This window comes from Jaculus jaculus, chromosome 23, assembly GCF_020740685.1.
Source record: "Jaculus jaculus isolate mJacJac1 chromosome 23, mJacJac1.mat.Y.cur, whole genome shotgun sequence".
Taxonomy (NCBI): Eukaryota; Metazoa; Chordata; class Mammalia; order Rodentia; family Dipodidae; genus Jaculus; species Jaculus jaculus.
The window spans coordinates 5,304,205-5,325,303 of record NC_059124.1 but is presented as its reverse complement, the minus strand read 5'-3'; the positions used below and the strand labels follow the sequence as shown (position 1 = coordinate 5,325,303).

General features: G+C 42.4%; 1 protein-coding gene across 1 annotated transcript in view; it reads right to left on the bottom strand.

The window, feature by feature from the left end:
* Positions 1-21,099, bottom strand: part of LOC105944787 (ovostatin-like) — a 97,813-nt gene that overhangs the window by 33,000 nt on the left and 43,714 nt on the right. Inside the window, exons 10-18 of the mRNA XM_045139798.1 lie at positions 20,042-20,156; positions 17,504-17,613; positions 14,657-14,815; positions 12,549-12,779; positions 9,077-9,137; positions 8,216-8,376; positions 7,153-7,302; positions 5,334-5,501; positions 3,676-3,763 (exon numbers count right to left, since the gene is read on the bottom strand). Coding sequence (XP_044995733.1) covers positions 3,676-3,763; positions 5,334-5,501; positions 7,153-7,302; positions 8,216-8,376; positions 9,077-9,137; positions 12,549-12,779; positions 14,657-14,815; positions 17,504-17,613; positions 20,042-20,156 — 1,243 coding nt within the window. The remainder of the gene's footprint in view (positions 1-3,675; positions 3,764-5,333; positions 5,502-7,152; positions 7,303-8,215; positions 8,377-9,076; positions 9,138-12,548; positions 12,780-14,656; positions 14,816-17,503; positions 17,614-20,041; positions 20,157-21,099) is intronic.

The following is a 21,099-nucleotide window of genomic DNA, read 5'->3' as shown; positions in this document are numbered from 1 at the left end:
TTGCCTATTATAAAACACAAACAAAAACAAAAACAAGTTGAGAGCTGGATAGATGGCTTAGTGGTTAAGGCGCTTGCCTGAGAAGCCTAAGAACACATGTTTGAATCTCCAGGTCCCACGTATAACCAGATGCACAGTGACACAAGCATGTCATCTCACACATGTGCACAAGGGGGCGCACACATCTGGAGTTTGTTCCCAGTGGCTGAAAGGCCCTGGTGTGCCCATTCTCTCTCTCTGCCTCTTTCTCTCTCAAAAATAAAAAGTTGAGAAAATATTATTTACCCCTTCCTGCAATAATCTATCATTGAGATTTTTGTCATAATATACTTAAAATACACTACACAAAAAATATGCAGTACTCTAACCTATACAATAAATAAAAGACTAACATAAAATTAAAGTTCCTTTTGGCCTTTATCACCAGTTCTCACTTGGTCTCTGAATATCTTTGCAGCACAGCATTCATATGTCCTTCTCACTCAATTAGCAATCTAACTGCCAGCATAACTTCCTGAAGTCACTGTCAACTTTCATAATCTTTCAAGGTATAAATATTGCTCAGGGGTTGGCGATTCTTGCAGATTCAAGGGGAGATTTTTGTGGGTAGATTTAAAAAGTTTCAACAGCTTCCCAGTTTGGCAGTCCTATGATTCTTCTTCTTTTTTTTTTTTAAAATTATTTATTTATTTATTTATTTGAGAGCAACAGACTCAGAGAGAAAGACAGATAGAGGGAGAGAGAGAATGAGCTTCCAGCCACTGCAAACAAACTCCAGACGCGTGCGCCCCCTTGTGCATCTGGCTAACGTGGGACCTGGGGAACCAAGCCTCAAACCAGGGTCCTTAGGCTTCACAGGCCAGCGTTTAACCGCTAAGCCATCTCTCCAGCCCACCATTCTTCTTTTTAAAGAAGTACCTGCAGGTCTGGGGAGGCATCCAGGCCGAGTCCTTGACCCCAGCCCTAGCCTGCAGAGTAGGGTGCATTTCTGGTGTGCATGTCAGCACTTAGTGTGGATTAGGTCAGTCTCCCACTGCAGAGTGCTACAGACCGGTAGCAGCCAGAGCGCTGTTCATTATTTGCTTTAGGAATACTCTCGAATACAGATTACGATCCGCATTGAGTTCTTCATAAAACAATATGAGTCTGAAGCAATCCGCCCCTCTGTTTGCTAGTTCTCTAATTACTTTGTGTAAATCCCGAATATGCATATATACTTCACAAATGCGCAATTGTTTGGTGTGTTTATCTATTTTACACTCATGTAAGTAGCATTATAATTTAGATATTACTACATTTCTCACATTTTCCATGTAAGACGTGTGCTTAAAATTTATTTGTAGTTCTGCCAAACATTCCACAGTATGCATTCACCATGAGATTTTAAACCATTCTTTTAAAATTAAATTAAATTAAAAATTTATTTATCAGAGCGAGAGAGAGAAGAAGAGAGAGAGGGAGAGAGAGGAAAAGAATGGGCACACCAGGGTCTCCAGCCACTGCAAATGAACTCCAGATGCATGCACCCCCTTGTGCATCTGGCTTATGTGGATCCTGGGGAATTGAACCTGGGTCCTTTGGTTTCACAGGTAAGTGCCTTAACTGCTAAGCCGTCTCTCCAGTCCTTATGTATTTTTATTCATTTATTTGAGTTGGGGTGGGGGGAGAGCGGGGAAGAATGGGTAACCCATTCTTTAAATAAAGGTCAGCTGGGTTGTTTCTCCTCGGTGCCAGCACACAGAATGTGCTGGATACTCCATTACGTGGGCTCCCTCTTAAGGACCTGAGTTGAAATGTTTTGGTGGCTACGCTGAGAAGTTTCATTGCTGCTTTAAGCACCAGCAGAATCCGCGTCATGACTACTTTATGGTTCCCTCTAACAACGCACCGTGCCCCATCTTGTTTCCTTCAATTAATTACTATTTGACTTTTCTTTCTTTTGGCTATATTAGCATGTTTGATGTTTTCTTGACGCTCTTAATTTTAATTTTTGTCTTAATTTTTTTAAAATTAATGAATGAATGATTTTTTTATATATAGAGAGGGAGCAAGAGAGAAAACTGGACCACCAGGGCCTCAGCCACTGTAATCGAACTCCAGATGCTTGCGCCACCTAGTGCACATGTGTGGTACTGCGCTTGCTTCACCTTTGTGTGTCTGGTTTAAGTAGGATCTGGAGAAATCAAACATGGGTCCGAAGGCTTCGCAGGCAAGCACCTTAATTGCTAAGCCCTCTCTCCATCCCTGTCTTAATTTTTTTCTCAATTTTTATTGACATCTTCCATGATTATAAAAAATATTCCATGGTTTAAATTTTAATTTTTTAATTTTTACTGATGTAGTTCAGGAACTCCTTAAGGTAGGTTTTTTAAAATTATGATCTCCCCCCTTTTTAAAATAACATTTTTTAAATTTGAAAGCGACAGATAGAGAAAGAGGGGGAGAGAGAGAGAGAGAGAGAGATGGAGAGAATGGGTGTGCCAGGGTCTCCAGCTACTGCCAACAAACTCCAGACACGTGCGCCCCCTTGTGCATCTGGCTAACGTGGGACCAGGGGAACTGAGCCTCGAACCGGGGTCCTTAGGCTTCACAGGCAAGCGCTTAACTGCTAAGCCATCTCTCCAGCCCCCCCTTTTTTTGAGGCAGAGTCTTGCTCTAGCCCAGGCTGACCTGGAATTCATTATGTAGTCTCAGGGTGGTCTGGAACTCACAGCTATTTTCCTACCTTTGCCTCCCCAGTGCTGGGATTAAAGGCGTGCCCCACCATGGGAAGCTCTGATTTCCCTTCTTTGTTTCAGATTTTATATACATACATACATACACACACACACACACACACACACACACACACACACACATATAAATGTTTAAATTTCTATGCTTCTTTGTATATTATGGCCATCCTCCAGGTTTCTGAATTTTTTTTTTTTTTTGATTTTTTGAGGTAGGGTCTCTAGCCCAGGCTGACCTGGGATTCACTCTGTATTCTCAGGGTGGCCTCAAACTCATGGCGATCCTCCTACCTCTGCCTCCTGAGTGCTGGGATTAAAGGCGTGCGCTGCCACACCCGGCTAAGGTTTTTGATCTTGAAGGCACCACTGCATAAAGGATTTTTCTGTCTTTCCTACTTAAAATGCATCTCCACGGTCCACTCATGTTCACCTTCTTTGTAGCTGCTCATCATACAACATGATGATAAAGTGACACGTGCACGTGGGGCCAGAATGCCACGTTACATCCCGCCTCCATCACTTATCGTCTGTTGCTTTAACCAAGCTAATGTCCCTCTGGGCCTTGTTTTCCTCTTTGATAAACTAGAGGCAATATTCAGAGGCTGTGGTGAAGTAATTGGTTAATATATGCCAAATGTTTACAACCCAGAGCTTGGCATAGCAGCAACCATTCCGTCAAGGTGAATGATTTGAGAGTACTTATTACGATCTGAAATTTATTTATTCTTATTTATTATAAATTATTTATTAATAAATTTATTATTATTTATTCTGCCATTTATGTACTGTCAACATCCCAGAGTTGATGTAAATCTCTCAAGTATCAACGTTTGCCTACATCACTCTCATTACATTTTTATCACTTGATATGATAGGCACATGGAATAAAAAAAAATACACAAGCCACGAGATGATAACTGGTCATCTTTATAACACAACTCACTTGATTCATCGTAGTCACCTCGATTGGAATTCTTACACAGCACTGGTTTCCGGAGGTGAGAGTTGGTAAAAACCTTCAATCCCATGGCCTTCCAAGATAAAAATCAGTTTGGGTCATCGAACAGTAAAGATTAGCAGTCTGAACCATTTTTTTGTTGTTGTTCTCAATATACTTAACATTTTTATTTATTTAATGTGTGTTTATGTTCATATGTGCATGCATGTGAGTGTGCACATGCCACAGTGAGTGTGTGGAAGTCGGAGAACAGCCTTTGTTCTACCTTCTACCAGACAAGGTCTCTTCCACTATAAGAAACGCCAGTCTGGGCTCCACCACCCATGGTTGAAGGTGCGTGTGCGTTGCGATCACAGACACCTGTGTCTCCTGGGTGAAGCTGTATACAACTGGGGTTGGCAGACCTTGCAAATGGACACCTTTAATTGCTGAGCCATCTCTCCTGTCCCTGAAGTTTTTTTTTTTTTTTTTCCTGAGTTGGGTCTCTAGCTCAGGCTGACCTGGAATTCACTATGTAGTCTCAGGGTGGCCTGGAACTCACAGAGATCCTTCTACCTCTGCCTCCCCAGTGCTGGGATTAAAGGTGTGCGCCACCACACCCGGATCCCTGAATATATTTTTGATGTACTCTTGTTATTTATAATCCCATTTCCAATGGCCATACATTTAGATCAACTTCATAGCCATTTTCTGAGGTCTGAGTTTTTAATTTTTCTAGTATCTTTGATTTAATGGTTTCTACCCTGTTTTCTTACTTTGCAGATATTGATGAAAACTTTTATTAGAGTGGAAAAAAGCTCAAAAAGGAAAAAGAAACCCACTCATATCATACTCTATTATATTTTGCTACTTTGTTTTTGGTTTTTCGAGGTAGGGTCTCACTGTAACCCAGGCTGACCTAGAATTCACTATGGAGTCTCAGTGGTGGCCTCGAACTCACGGTGATCCTCCTACCTCTGCCTCTGAGTACTGGGATTAAAGGTGTGTGCCACCATGCCCAGCTTATTTTGCTATTTTTGAATTAGGCATTTTTGTTAGACTAAAGATAATATCTTATTAGTAAGCACTTTAAATATTTCACATAGTAGATTTAAATTTGAGGAGGGCAGATGTAGGAGCAACATGTTTGGATATTTATATTAGATGCTCAGTACATAATATATACAATTGCTTTAGTAAAACTAATTCTCTCCAGCATTAGTTATTTTTTATTTTTTGTTTTTTTGAGGTAGGGTCTCACCCTGGCCCAGGCTGACCTAGAATTCACTATGTAGCCTCAGGGTGGCCTTGAACTCACGGAGATCCACTTACCTCTGCCTCCCAAGTGCTGGGATTGAAAACAGGCACCACCATGCCCGGCAGGCATTAGTTTTTTGCTGATATTATACCATTTTTAGTTCCTTTCAATATCATAATTATGTAATATTATTGATTTAATTTTTAATATATCACCAACTCCTGACAATATTAGTTCTTTTGCTAATGTAATATTCTCTGAGATATTTCTTAGATATAACTACCAATCATAAATGGATGCTTTGAGAATTCTTAGGTTAAAAAGTCAACACTGAGTATGTATCTTTCATCTCTACTTATTTACATTTTGTCCCACTTATTCACATTTCGAGACACAGTTGTCTTACCTTCACAAGGTCATAAGCATCTACCCCGAAAGCCCGTTCGGGTGAGTAATAAATTCCTTTATAAAGGATTTGTTCATTATTGAGACACGGCCCTTTAGGGGTGTCCTCTAAGTTAAGACTTCTGAAATAATATCCATATAAATTCTTGAAATGCAGCTCATTATAAACCTAAACGATAGAAGAGAAGTAGTTGTAATCTTTTATGATGGGTAGATGTGCATGGTGTGTGTGTGCGTGCACGCGTGTGTGGGTGTGCCATGGCACACGTATAGACGTCTAAGAACAATCTTGGGGTGTTGTCCTCTCCCTCTACCCTGCTTGAACTTGGATCTCCCTTGATATGCTTTTTTCCACTTTATTTCATGTGCATGTCAGTCTGGCTGGTCATGAGCTTCCAGATTCTCTTGGTTCCACCTCCCGTTTATTATATATAAATATACATATATATAATATATGCACATTTTAGAGACAGAATGTGCGCCAGGGCCTCAGCCACTGCAGTGGAACTCCAGATGCTTGCGCCATCTGGTGGGCATGTGCGACCTTGTGCTAGGTTCACCTTTGTGTGTCTGGCTACCTTGGGATCTGGAGAGTCCCACACGGGTCCTTAGGCTTCACAGGCAAGCGCCTTTAAACGCTAAGCCATTTATTACGCTTTTTTTTTTTTTTTGAGGTAGGGTTTTGCTCTAGCCCAGGAATTGACTGCTGGAGTCTCAGGATGGCCACATACTCACGGCCATCCTCCTTCCTCTGCCTCCCAAGTGCTGGGGCTAAAGGGGTGCACCACCACATCGGGCCCAACTATGTATTTTTATAGAAAGCAAGTGTATAAGTTTCTAGGAAAGAATCCCAGAGCTGTAAAAACTCCGAATTGTTATTTAATGAGTTAAATAACTGTTGGCTTACTCATTCTAAAAGTGAAAAGGACTGATGATGAGGCTTTTCAGAGCATCCGGATAGTGGGTTGAATGGGTAACACATTTTGCTACATTGTCAGGCAATGCCCTCGGCTAATTTTCTAAAACTTCCGGAGCCCGAGTTTATGCAGTAGTCAAAATGGGGATATTAATTCTATATAGTTTAATTATTAATTCTATAATTCTATATGGTATTAATTCTATATAGTTCATATGACAATAAGTAATTCTATATAGTTCATATGATCATAGAGTCGCATGACACACATCAGGACATTCAGTAGATGTGTCAAATAGTAGACATTCAGGAAATAGACAATATTAATTAAAAGGGCAAAAACAAAATTTAAAAGTGGTTATAAAACTGTTAAAGTTCGGGGCTGGCGAGATGGCTAAGTATACAAAGGTGCTTGCTTGCAAAGCCTGCTGGTCCGGGTTTGAATTGGCCTGAATTTGATTTGGCCTACTGTTAGTAAAGCCAGATGCACAAAATAGTACATACGGGGATTCCTTTGCAGGGGCAGGAGGCCCTGGTACTCATGCAAATTCTCTCTGTCCTTGCAAATAAATAATGAATAAATAAAATAAATCCAATAAAACTAGGCATGGTGACTCGGGTCCTTTAAAAAGAAGCGGTAAGGGCTGGAGAGATGGCTTAGCGGTTAAGCGCTTGCCTGTGAAGCCTAAGGACCCCGGTTCGAGGCTTGCTTCCCCAGGTCCCACGTTAGCCAGATGCACAAGGGGGCGCATGCGTCTGGAGTTCGTTTGCAGAGGCTGGAAGCCCTGGCGCGCCCATTCTTTCTCTCTCCCTCTATCTGTCTTTCTCTGTGTCTGTCGCTCTCAAATAAATAAATAAAAAATTAAAAAAATATATTAAAAAGAAGCGGTAAAGTCATCCTCACACTCTGTGCTGTTAGCTGGCGGTAACTGCTCATCAAGAGCACACTTTGGTCCACGGCTGAGAGTGCACAGACGCAGTTTGGAGCAGCAGAGACCCGAAGGCCGACAGCAGATCCCGGTGAACTGGTTTCTTTAGAAAAATTCAAGTTGACCTAGAAATGAAGAGACAAAAGACCAAGGGCATTGTGTGGGGAGAATCATTAGATTTTCCTTTTTTCCTTCGAGGTAGGGTCTCACTGCGGCCCAGGCTGACCTGGAACTCACTCTGTAGTCCCAGGTTGGTCTCGAACTCACAGAGATCTCCCACCTCTGCCTCCCGAGTGCTGGGATTTAAGGTGTGTGCCACTGCCTCTGGCTTAGATTATTCCTATGTTTTTCAAAAACACAGTTAGAGAGTAACCTGCTCTCTTAATGACATACATAACATAGAAGGGTAAGTGAAACATTCCAAATAAATGTATTCCATTTTTTATTAACTACATTAGTATAGCTTTTTTTTTTTGACTTTTCAAGGCTCATTATAGCTTTTTAAAAAATATTTCATTAATTAAAAATATTGTATTGATTTATTTTTGAGACAATGTCTTATGTAGCATAGGCTGACCTTGAACTCACTATTGAAATCTGAAGCTGACCTTGAACTTCTGATATTCCTGCCTTTACCTTCTAAGTGCTAGAATCAAAGGTCTGGACAACTGCGGTTTGCACCATGCTAGGTATTCAACTCAGGGCATCATGCATAACAGGCAAACACTCTACCAACTGTTCTTAGCTGTCTTTTTTTTGAGGTAGGGTCTCACTCTGGCCCAGGCTGACCTGGAATTAACTATGTAGTCTCAGGGTGGCCTCGAACTCACGGTGAGCCTTCTACCTCTGCCTCCCGAGTGCTGGGATTACAGGCGTGCGCCACCACGCCCGGTCTCTTAGCCATCTTTTCTTTCTCATTTTGCAACGCAGAAAAGAAAAGATGTATAAACCTACCATATTTCTAACGTCTCCCTACTTTTTCAATAATTTGAACAAACCTGAGGTGGAATCTTATTTACATCCCCCCCCTTTCCCCACCTTATGTTTGAAGCAGCTCTCGATTTGGAAATCGGTGGTGTCGGCAACCACCTCTCCTTCAGGGTGCAATGTGTAGACCAGCAAGTGTGCGGAGGGCGCCAACTCGGTGCCCACTTCCAGGGGGATGGAAAATGTGCCGGCCACAGCTGTGGAAAGAAAATCTAGAAATGAAAAGATGTCATGGTAACAGAACTGGCTCTCATCCTGTAGAAACTGTCCATGGGATTTTGAGCCGTCCGGTCCAGCCCAGCAAAGTTACTTTAGAAGGCATTCCTAGGAGAAGACCATAGCCTGGTCCTTAAATTATAAAAGAAAGGGGTAGGTGAATATTTCCTAATAACTGATTTTTTTTTTTTTTTTTTTTTTGGTTTTCTGAGGTAGAGTCTCACCCTAGCTCAGGCTGACCTTGAATTCACTATGTAGTCTCAGGGTGGCCTCAAACTCATGGCGATCCTCCTACCTCTGCCTCCCGAGTGCTAGGATTAGAGGTTTGTGCCACCACGCCTGGCTCAATAACTGAATCTCTAAAGTTCTATTTTGTTTCATTTTCTTTTACATTCCTTTTTGTTCGAATGTAAAAAAAAAATACTTAGCTGTATTTCTTGGGAGAGAAAGGGAAGGAACAAAAATTCCCATAGAAGATTGTTTCAAATATAATTGTCACTATAAATATTTATTAATGCTTTGTATTTAACGTTGCTTCTATAGATATGTTAGTGAATATTCTCCAAGGGTGACTTAAGGCAATACATAGTCCTAAAATATGAAGGCTGTGTGTGACTTTTAAAGGAAAATGTTAAAACACATCCCAATTAAAACATTCTGTTCACATAAAATACATGCTCAAGCTGGAGGCCTCACCGTTGTGACTGATCTTAACGTTCTGTTGCCCGTGAAGAATGATGGTTCCCCTGGCAATCATCTACGGAAGAATAGAAATAGGCTGTTTAAGTTGTGGAGCAGAAGCTCAACTTGATTTACTGCAGCTGTTTTTGAGACATAGTCTCTCTGGTGTGGAACTTGCTGTATAAACCAGGCTGACCGTGAACTTGCTTTGCACTTTTTGCCTCCTGCAGTCCTGAGGGCTGGGATTATAGGCATGCATAACCACATCTAGCTAAGCTTCATATATATGTATGTGTATATGTGTGTGTGTGTGTGTGTGTGTGTGTGTATTTGCTTTGATGGTGTGAATGATACAATTGATGTTTTTGACCAGCGAGCTCAGGATCCCTAAGGACTATACTCAAGAATAAATAAGTGCTCTGTGAGGCAATGTGAAGCGCCACGTTACAGATCAGTTCCCTGTGACAAGGTGCAAAGCCTTCTCACTTCTACTCATCTATATTCGATTGCAGTTAAATTTAATTACTGTAATGTCGCATCTCCACCCAACATTTAAAGAAAAAGTACTAAGGCGGGAGGTGACAGAGCGTCTCTCATCCCCTTGTCGGCAGCGGTGTGCTCGTTGACATCGGCTTGAGCGATGGTCTCTGGAGGCCAAGGGAAGCCTGCAGGCTTGAGAGCTATGGAGAAAGCCCGTCATGGCACTTCACACGTGTAAGCTGACGCCAGCGTGTGCAGACTTACCAACATCCCTATGGTGATGCAGCCTGATACGGTGAGTGGCAGTGACTTTTCCTTGATTAGTATTTCAGTGATTTTTTTAAAAATTTTTATTTTTTATTCAATTTTTATTCATTAGAGAGAGACAGAGAGAGAAAGAGGCAGAGAGAGAGAGAGAGAGAGAGAGAGAGAGAGAGAGAGAGAGCGCAAGAGCGCCAGGGCCTCCAGCCACTGCAAACGAACTCCAGACGCATGCGCCCCCTTGTGCATCTGACTAACGTGGGTCCTGGAGAATCGAGCCTTGAACTGGCGTCCTTAGGCTTCACAGGCAAGCGCTTAACCGCTAAGCCATCTCTCCTTGCCCTTGTACTCAGTCTTATACAGAGATTCAAGAGTCACCTGGACTGGTTAAAAAACAAAACAAAACAAACAAACAGCAAGCTCCAGGGTCAAGAAGATACTCTCGCTCAAATAAGAAAGGGTGGAAGAATGTTGGAGCAGGATCCAAAACTCCAATCTGGCCACCACAGGTAATCACATGGGGTAACATAGGGGCACATGAAGACAACACACACACCATGCTCACCCCCCCCACATGCACACATACACACATGCTATTACACACAGATCTGAAAGAGAAAAAGGTTGGGGACCAGATTTAGTAAATAGGGCATAAAAAAAAGAGATGATTTGAACTCCTGATACTCCTGTCTCTACCTTCTCAGGGCGCGAATGCAGATGGGTGCTGTAACACCTTGTTGTGTCTTGTTAGTTTTGTGTAATCTTTTTTAAACTTTTAAAATTTTTATTTATTTATTTGAGAGTGACAGACAGAGAGAAAGAGGGAGGGAGAGAGAGAATGGGCGCGCCAGGGCCTCCAGCCACTGCAAACGAACTCCAGACGCGTGCACCCCGTTGTGCATCTGGCTAACGTGGGTCTGGGGGAATGGAGCCTTGAACCAGGGTCATTAGGCTTCACAAGCAAGCACTTAAACCACTAAGCCATCTCTCCATCCCGTTGTATAATCTTTTAAAAAATATTTATTATTTATTTGGAGAGAGAGAGAGAGAGAAAGAGAGGGAAAGAGCAAGAGTGTGCCATGGTCTCCAGCTGCTACAGATGAACTCCAGATGGATGCACTACTTTGTGCATCCGGCTTTATGTGGGTGTTGGGAAGTTGAACCTGAGTCATTAGGCTTTGCAGGCAAGCACCTCAACAGATGAGCTATCTCTCTATCCCTTGTATAATCTTCATACATCCTCCCCCCCTTGTTTTGTTTTGAGACAAAGTCTTGTACTGTAGTGATGGCTAGTCTGGAACTTGCTATGTAGCCCAGGCTGTCCTTGAACTTGGGACCTGGAGAGTAGAACATGGGTCCTTAGACTTCTCAGGCAAGCACCTTAATCACTAAGCCATCTCCTGAGCCCTCTTTATCTTAATGAAGGCTTGAGTCTACATAAAAATATGAATTAGTAATCTATTAATATGAAACTGATATGCTGTGTGTTTCATGTGTCAGGCATGGAGGAAATGCATGTTGCTGAATCTCATTCCTTTAATAGCCCTATGATCAAAGAGTGTCTTATACAAAGGACCAGATGCTTACACCACCTAGTGGTCATGTGCAGTGTTGCACTTGCCTCACCTTTGTGCGTCTGGCTAAGGTGTACGTGGGCATGCATAGCCAGGAATGGTGGTGAACGCTTGCGAACGCTCTCAGGGGGCTGTACAGCCACTATGAGTTTGAGGCCAGCCTATGCCATATGGGGAGTTTCAGGCCCGCCAGCGTTACAAAGCAAGACTCTATCTCAAAAACCAACCAACCAACCAACCAACCAACAAATAAACAAATAATGACGGAAGTATCAGATAGCTGGTTAAGTGTCAGCTCTGTTTTGTTCCCAGCTCTGCCCGGCATGGTGTGAATGAGGGAATAGACAGCTCGTGAAGACATGCCTTGTAATCTTAAGCTTTTTTTTTTTAATATAAAACTTCAGTTATCTAAGTTTTATCTTTTATGTTTACAGTGAGCCTTTTCTTTTCAGGATAGTTGGTAAATGATTCATATGAAGTTCAAAAGATGTCTGAAAGACTATACAAGGGTGAAATGGCTTGGCGGTTAAGGCACTTGCCTGCAAAGGCAAATGACCTCTGCTGGATTTCCCATGACCCACATAAGCCAGATGCACAAGGTGGCGGTGGTGCATGCATCTGGAGTTCATTTTCAGTGGCTGGTGGCCTGGTATACCCATTTTCTCTCTACCTGCCACCCCCTCTCTCTTTCAAATAAATAAATTAAAAAAAATTTTATTTATATTTATTTATTTGACAGAGAAAGAGGGAGAGAGAAAGAGAGAGAGAGAGAGAGAGAGAATGGGCACAATAGGGCCTCCAGCCACTGCAAATGAACTCCAGATGTGTGTGCCCCCTTGTGCATCTGTCTAACGGGGGTCCTGGGGAATTGAACAAGGGTCCTTTGGCTTTGCAGGTAAATGCCTTAACTGCTAAGCCATCCCTCCAGATCTCAAATAAATGAGTTTTTAAAAAAGACGTCTTCAAGTCAAGAAGCGATCTTGGAAGCCAGGCATGGTGGCGCACGCCTTTCATCCCAGCACTCGGGAGGCAGAGGTAAGAGGATCACTGTTAGTTCGCGGCCAGCCTGAGACTCCGTAGTGAATTTCAGGTCAGTGTGGACTGGAGTGAAGTTCTACTCAACAAAGAAAAAGAAGCGGTCTTGGCTGTGGAGGAATACTTTCAGCTCATACCAGATAGTTGAAGCTGGCGGTGAAGATCTTGTCCTCCAGGTCATCTGTGTTGAGAAGGTAGTGCACGGTCACCTGCTCCTGCTGCTGGCACCTCAGCTCCCCCCTCTGTGGCACAATCTTCAGGAAGCTGTTTGTCTTGGAGTAGAATCGGTATGCCACGTACTCTGGCTGCGGGTATCTGGGCAACACCCAGCCTTCCACTTTGCAATTTTCCGTGGCGTTGTAGATAGCCTGGACAGAGAGTCAAATCTAGAGTTATTTTATTTTTTTATTTATTTGACAGAGAAAGAGGGAGAGGAGAGGGAGAGGGACAGGAAGGGAGAGGGAAAGAGAGAGAGAGAGAGAGAGAGAGAGAGAATAGGCGTGCCAGGGCCTCCAGCTGCTGCAAACAAAGTTCAGATGCATGCGTCCCCTTGTGCATCTGGCTGACATGGGTCCTGGGGAATCGAACCTGGGTCCTTTGGCTTTGCAAGCAAATGCCTTATCCGCTAAGCCACCTCTCCAGCCCAAATCTAGAGTTATTTTAAGAGAAAGAGAGTGGATAAGTAGAAGGCTATTTGACCAGATAGCTTATCACTTACCACTGTGTAGGAAGATTTCAAGTGTGTTTTCCTAAACCATCGAATCATTCAATTCCCTATCCTACTCCGGAGTGCACACAACTGATTATCTCTGTATGTCCTGGTTCACTAATATTCCCCCCCACATTTCGCTGTGCTCTGTACTGCAATTATGCTTTATTGGCATGTATATGGGTCTATTTCTCTCATTTTGAGGAACTTATGAATGCAGAAATTGACTTTGATAATGATAACCTACGAAGGAGTTTTGACGAAAGATGAAAACGATTTTAGGAAACAGAGCAAGGAGGTCACTCTAATTATCAGTTCTGGGGGGGTAGTCCTTCAAAATTGTTTGAGAATATCTGATATTTAATACAGATGGTAAGGCTTGCTTGCTTGCTTCCTTCCTTTCTTCCTCCCTCCCTCCCTCCCTTTCTTCCCTTTCTTTTTGGTTTTTCAAAGTAGTCTCACTCTAGCCCAGGCTCACCTGGAATTCACTATGGAGTCTTAGGGTAGCCTCGAACTCACAGCAATTCTCCTACCTTTGCCTCCTGAGTGCTGGGATGAAAGGCGTGCGCCACCACGCCCAGCTTAGGCTTTCTTTCTTGAATGTATTTATAATATTTTCCTTTACATGATTCCATGGTAATAGATTACAAAGTGTTCCAAGAATTTCTTTTTTTTTTGAAATGTAATTGTCTTCCATTTCCATAGTGAAAGTGAAACTCTGTTTATAATCAACTAATCCTCCTCCATGCATTTCAGGATCTGTGCTATGCTTCTGTCTTCCCCCAGGATTCATAGGTCAATTTCTTTATCTGCTTTTAATAGAGACTGTTCCTTACAACACACCGACATGCATTCTCAGTTCTTTCTTCTTTTTTTATTTTTTCGAGGTAGGGTTTCACTGTAACTCAGGTTGACCTGGAATTCACTATGTAGTCGCAGGGTGGCCTTGAACTCAAGGCGGTCCTCCTACCTCTGCCTCCTGAATGCTGGGATTAAGGGCATGTGCCACCACTCCCGACCCTCTTTCTTTTTTTAAAATATATTTTATTTATTTATGAGAGAGAGAGAGAGAGAGAGAGAGAGGGAGAGAGAGAATGGGCGTGCCAGGGCCTCCAGCCACTGCAAATGAACTCCAGATGCATGCACCACCATATGCGTCTGGCTTACATGGGTCCTGGAGTGTTAAACTGGTATCCTTTGGCTTTACAGGCAAACACCTTAACTGCTAAGCCATCTCTCCAGTCCCCTGCATTCTCATTTCTCTTCCATGAATATCATCTAGCAGAGCTAATCTTAGCTAAACAATATGGTTTTGTTTGTTGTTTTTTTTCCAGGGGTGTGTGTGTGTGTGTTGGGGGGTGGTCTCACCTTAGCCCAGGCTGACCTAGAACTCACCCAGAGTCAAGCTGGTCTCAAACTCACAGCCATCCTTCTACCTCTGCCTCCTGTGTGCTGTGATTAAAGGCATGTGCCACCAAGCACGGATAAGAACATTTTTTTTTTTGTTGTTGTTCTACTTGCCTTTGGATAACTTACTTTTAGAGTGATGTTGGGGTATGTGATCTTTGATGTGTCCAAGGAAAACTCAACAGTGCCATTCACATCTGTGGTGTAGGTACCCACGGTCTCACCCTGCAGTTGCAGCTGGATCACTTCATTTGGGATGGGAGAGTTGTTAGGATAAAGCAATTTAATCTGTGCAAGAGGAAGAAAATAAATTTGCTTTTGTTTTGAAGGAAAGTCTTCGTAAGTAGTACAGCCTAGCCTCAAACTCGCCATCCTCCTGCCTCTGCCTCCAGAGGGAAGGAAGTATATCACTGCTTCCAGCTAAAACAACCTTCTGAAGCATTTAGAAAATCTGGAGACTGGTTTTGTTGGGGTGTGTCTCTCTCCCAAACCTGCCTCTCCCCTGGTGTGTGAATTTCCAGGGAGGTTTCCCCCACTCCTGATGACTTTATGACATGAGCCATCAAGACACTGACAATCACAGACACCATTTTTTCCACATATAAAGATCTTTGTAAACTTAGGTTCTTATCTATTACTGTTTTCTGAATGTTATGATTTTAAAAAAGGTATAGAAACTCTAAAATGCAAATGGTTTATTATGGCTTCCAAACTTCTCCCTTTTTTCTTCCTTTATTATTATTATTATTATTTTTTGTTTTTTCAAGGTAGGGTCTTACTCTAGCCCAGGCTGACCTAGAACTCAGTGTAGTCTCAAAGTGGCCTCGAACTCATAGAGATCCTCCTACCTTTGCCTCCCTATTGCTGAGACAAAAGGTGTGTGTTGCCACACCCAGCTCTGTTACTTATTTTAGTGAATAGCTCAACCATTCCTTTAGTTACTAACATCAAATACAGAGGTGCAGGTTAAGGCTTTCTTTTCCTTTAATCATAGTTTTAAGCTATGAATAAAATGTTTCCTATTTTTAAAAAGATTTTATTTTCATTTATTTATTAGAGACAGAGAGAAGGAGAGAGAGAGAGAGAGAGAGAGAGAGAGTCAGAATGGTCGCACCAGGGCCTCTAGCCACTGTAAATGAACTCCAGATGCATGCGCCACCATGTGCATCTGTCTTACGTGGGACCTGGAGAATTGAACAGGGGTCCTTAGGCTTCATAGGCATGTGCCTTAACTGCTAAGCCATCTCTCCAGCCCAATATTTCATATTTTCATCATTCTGTCTCCGACATGTTAAATCGCTGTCACTGTTTTCTTTGATGTCAATTTCTCATCATTTCCGCAGGCATATTGTCAATTACCAATCTCTCTTTCTGTATTGCTTGTGTCTACTCTATACTGGCCCAAACCCAAAATTTCTAAAATACAAAACTTCCTACTTTCCTCTTAAAACATCTTAGTCACTGTTCTGTTAAGCCATAGCTAGTTACTGGAACTGTCTTTCTCATTGGCGCTTAACTGCTAAGCCATCTCTCCAGCCCGACAAGTGCTTTTATCCAATGAGCATCTCCCCAGCCTAAATTAAGTCTTTTCTTTCGGGGGGGGGGGTGAGGAAAATTATTTGTTTAATGTCTATTTTCTCTGTTAGACTGTAAGCTCCATGGAAGTAGGGAGAGTGGTATCTCAGTGTACTCCTAATTCTGATGCCGATTGTAAAATGCACTGTCCGACCTCTGACATTTTGAGGATGAAAGGGGACACTATTAATGACTATAATGGGGCAAACTGCAGCAGCCAAGACACCCTGTGATGACCAGCCGCATAGGTCACTTTACAGAGCTCACTGTTGAGCTTCTGGCACTGTGGTTTCTCTTGGCTAGATGGGCAAGTGACTTCATGAATCAGCGGATACAACAGATGAGTGAATGAATATGTAAAGGACTCATTGCTTCCAACTTCATGACCTGCCTGAGGCAAAAGCTAAGACCCCATTGCTGAAGACACCATATGCTGCCGACACAGAGCACGGAGAGGCAGAACATGGCTGGAATGTGGAAGAGAGCCAGTCCCCGGACAGTTAGCCTGTCTAGTGCTAGAAATCGCTACCTGAGCTCCTTACTGGGGGAAAGTGGTCAACAACAGCCTCCCAGCAACCAGAGGTCTAAGCTACTCAGAGGCAAACACCCTGACAGGATGTCCACGCCAGTGCAATAGTGGCACACAGCCTAGGTGGGTAACCAAAAGCTTTCTGATTGGCTAAGAGATCTGCTCAGTGTAAGGAAGCCCATATCTGGAAATGGGAACCAGATCAGGATCCTATGGAGACAAAGATTATGTTCTCTGGTGTCAAGCTCTCACTAGTCTTTGGCAGATAGAGGGGTTACATGCATCAAATTCTCCCTAAATTAATAATGTGTATCCCACTTAAACTATGCTGACTTCACTCTCCATTGGAGAGTCTGTTCTTTTTCAGAAGGTAGAGAGACAGGAGGAGATAAACTACCCCTCACAATTCAGCCAAGCCACAGCTGAATCCACAGAGGAAGTGGAGAGATGAGCAAGAAAGCTGCTTCCATGCTGAACCTGATAATCAGCGCCAGGGTGAAGGAGACAGACCCTGAGGACACTCAACACCTACCAAAGCCGAGATCCAGAGGCTTCTAAGAGCTCCTCATCACTGGAGTAGGCTTAAAACTCACCCACCACCGTTCAGGGAACTTTGCAGAAGAGGGGGTGGAAAGGCTGAGACATCATGTCCAAAGGCAGTCCCTCCCCCCCTTAGAAAAACCTGACTGCTGCTCCCGCAATGCATAACCCATAACCCCATGGGGAATACTTGCAACCCCACTGAGGAGCGTCCCGAGCAGAATGGGGGCAGGAACAACGGAAGAGAGGGAACCAACACACTATGTATCCATATGAAATATGTCATTCATGATAATAATAGTAATAATGACAATAATAAAAAGAAGTTTTACCTGGCCCACATAAGGGAGTCCCTGTTTGTAGAAGTCATCCATATTCTCAAATCTGACCTTCACCATAGCTGAGTCGATGTACACAGACGAGTATTCTGTGAGCTGTATACCTGCAGTCCGTTAAGTCTTGTTAGAAGAACATCACAAAAATAGAGCCACAGGGAAAAACCCCTTGGTCTGGAGAGATGGCTTAGCGGTTAAGTGCTCGCCTGTGAAGCCTAAGGACCCCGGTTCAAGGCTTGATTCCCCAGAACCCACGTTAGCCAGATGCACAAGGGGGCGCACGCATCTGGAGTTCGTTTGCAGTGGTTGGAGGCCCTGGTGCACCCATTCTCTCTCTCTCCCTCTATCTGCCTCTTTCTTTCTTTCTTTTTTTTTTTTCTGTGTCCCTGTAAGTTTATTTTCTCAGGCATCTTGTTGCAGTAATAGAAAGCTGAGTCACACACGTTTCCAATGACACTTTGTGAGATTTAGTCTCCTTCTCCCAGACGCCCACACCTCACTTCATCTTCAACTGGACACGTCCTCAGCCTCTTTTTTTTTTTAATTTTTAAATTTTTATTAACATTTTCCATGATTATAAAAAAAATATCCCATGGTAATTCCCTCCCTCCTCCCTGACACTTTCCCCTTTGAAATTCCATTCTCCATCATATTACCTCCCCATCTCAATCATTGTAATTACATATATACAATATCAACCTATTAAGTACCCTCCTCCCTTCCTTTCTCTTCCCTTTATGTCTCCTTTTTAACTTACTGGCCTCTGCTACTAAGTATTTTCCTTCTCACGCAGAAGCCCAATCATCTGTAGCTAGGATCCACATATGAGGGAGAACATGTGGCTCTTGGTTTTCTGGGCCTGGGTTATCTCACTTAGTATAATCCTTTCCAGGTCCATCCATTTATCTACAAATTTCATAACTTCATTTTTCTTTACTGCTGAGTAGAACTCCATTGTATAAATGTGCCACATATTTATTATCCATTCATTAGTTGAGGGACATCTAGGCTGGTTCCATTTCCCAGCTATTTCTGCCTCTTTCTTTCTCTGCCTCTTTCTCTCTGTGTCGGTCATTCTCACATAAATAAAAAAAAAAAAAATTTAAAAAAAAGAAAGAAAAAAAAAAACCCTTAAAAGCTCATCTATATTTCTAACTTTCCCCTTTCTAAGCACTTTGACATGTAAGCACTTCATATATCAGCAATAAAAAAAAAAAATTAATAACGCCTGGCGTGGTGGCGCACTCCTTTAATCCCAGCACTGGGGAAGCAGAAGTAGGAGGATCACCATGAGTTCGAGGCCACTCTGGGACTACAGAGCGAATTCCAGGTCAGCCTGAGCTAGAGTGAGACCCTACCTCAAAAAGAAAAAAGTTTATAAAGATGGAGAGCATCCCCAAGGCTGCCACTGTCAGCTGATGCTCCCCCGGGGTAGATCATCCAGCTCACTTACCTTCTCATGAAGGATTAGTGACCTTACCCACTTGTTTTTCTAAAATTCTTGTTTATTTGCATACATATCATTTAGTCATCTAGCCATTATTTATTTATTTTATTTATTTATTTGAGAGTGACAGACAGAGAGAGAAAGAGGCAGATAGATAGAGAATGGACACACCAGGGCTTCCAGCCTCTGCAAACAACTCCAGATGCGTGCGCCACCTTGTGCATCTGGCTAACGTGGGTCCTGGGGAATTGAGCCTCGAACCAGGGTCCTTAAGCTTCACAGGCGAGCGCTTAACCACTAAGCCATCCCTCCAGCCCCTAGTCATTATTTTTGTTTAATGTGAGAAATACATTAAATTATCCACCAAATGTTTAATACTGGATTTCCTCTGGATGTAATAGATCCCTCTGAAACTTTGACTATTGATGAAAATCCGTTAGTGTACAACATCTCTTCATATGCACAAATTAAAGGGTATCTTATAAGAAAGGAAATGGTTGGAACAGAAAAAAAGTTATTCAATATATAGAATCTGTCATTCTATACTCAAGGGCAGGGCCAGATGCATGAAATTATTCATTAGAAATATACTCTTGGGGCTCGAGAGATAACTTAGCTATTAAGGCATTTGACAGTCAAGACAAAGGACCCATGGTCAGTTCCTCAGGACCCACGTAAGCCAGATGCACATGGTGGCACATGTGTCTGGAGAGTTCATTTACAGAAGCTAAAGGCCCTGGCGTGCCCATTCTCTCTCAAATAAATAAAATAATTTTTTTTTTAAAAAAGAGAAATATACTTCTGGTGTGGGATAAAGATATTTCATTGTATTTATTCTCAGAAGTTCGTTAAAATATTCTCCCCAAACTATGGTACTTCCCTTTTTCTGATTCTAGACACATAAAAAAAAATAGTATGATCAATAACTGCATTGCCTGGTTATATTTACAGAGGAAATAATTGAGGAAAGGAAGGGGCTGATATGTGAAAATGGATGCTCTCACTATAAATCAGCAACTTAGCCTTCTGATTTCTATTTTAATCTCACTTGAATTTTATATTTGACCTTACCACTTAAGGAATGTTACCTGTCCCGCTCTCTGTGACAAGAGCGTGAAGTTTCAGAGAATTCCAGTATCCTTCACGATTTAGCTCAAAGGCATCTGTGGCAATCATTTGAGAGAAGCAGCCATCTTTTCCCAACTGAAATGTGAGTGAACGTGGAAATAAAAGAGAAGTGAAATTTCAAAACACAATAAGCAATAGTGGCTCAGAGAAAATTTATAACCATTGGGAAGCAAATTTAAGAGTTTTACTTGTGAATTTTATTTAAAAAATCCACTTTGTTCATATAATTTAGATTTTCAATTTTTAACAAACCTTAACCCCTATAATAATGAATTAAAAAGAATCCTTCATGGTGCCACTATTGTGTTAATGTACAGTTTATTATTTTAAAAATATTATTTTATTTATTTTGTTGTTGTTGTTGTTTTGTTTTTTTGAGGTAGGGTCTCGCTCTAGTTCAGGCTGATCTGGAATTCACTATGTAGTCTCAGGGTGGCTTCGAACTCCTGCCTCTACCTTCTGAGTGCTGAGATTAAAGGCATGTGCCACCATGCCCAGCTGAAAAATGTTTTTATTCATTTATTTGCAAAGAGAGAGGGAGGATGGGAGGCAGAGAGACAAAGAGAAAGAATGAGAATGGGCACCCTAGGGCCTCTAGCCATTGCAAACTCCAGATGCATGCACTATCATGTGCATTTGGCTTGCATGGGTTCTGGGCAGTTGAGCCTGGGCCCTTAGGCTTCGCAGGCAAGGAAGGGACTTAACCACTAAGCCGCCTCTCCAGCCCCAGTTTTTCTAATTTCAACCATACTCTTTTAAAGTTTTAAATCTGAGCTTTATATCAGGCCGCTATTATGCCTTCAATATTCTTTTAACAGTCATGCCAATATTGTACAGGTGGGCATATCTTGGCTGGCTATTTGTGTTTTTTTGAGGCAAGACCAACAGACTGGCCTTTTACTTTATGAAAGAGAGAGAGAGAGAGAGAGAGAGAGAGAGAGAGAGGGAGAGGGAAAGGTGGGGGAAGAGAATGTGCGTGAGAGAGAATTGGCATGCCAGGGCCTCCAGCCACTGAAAT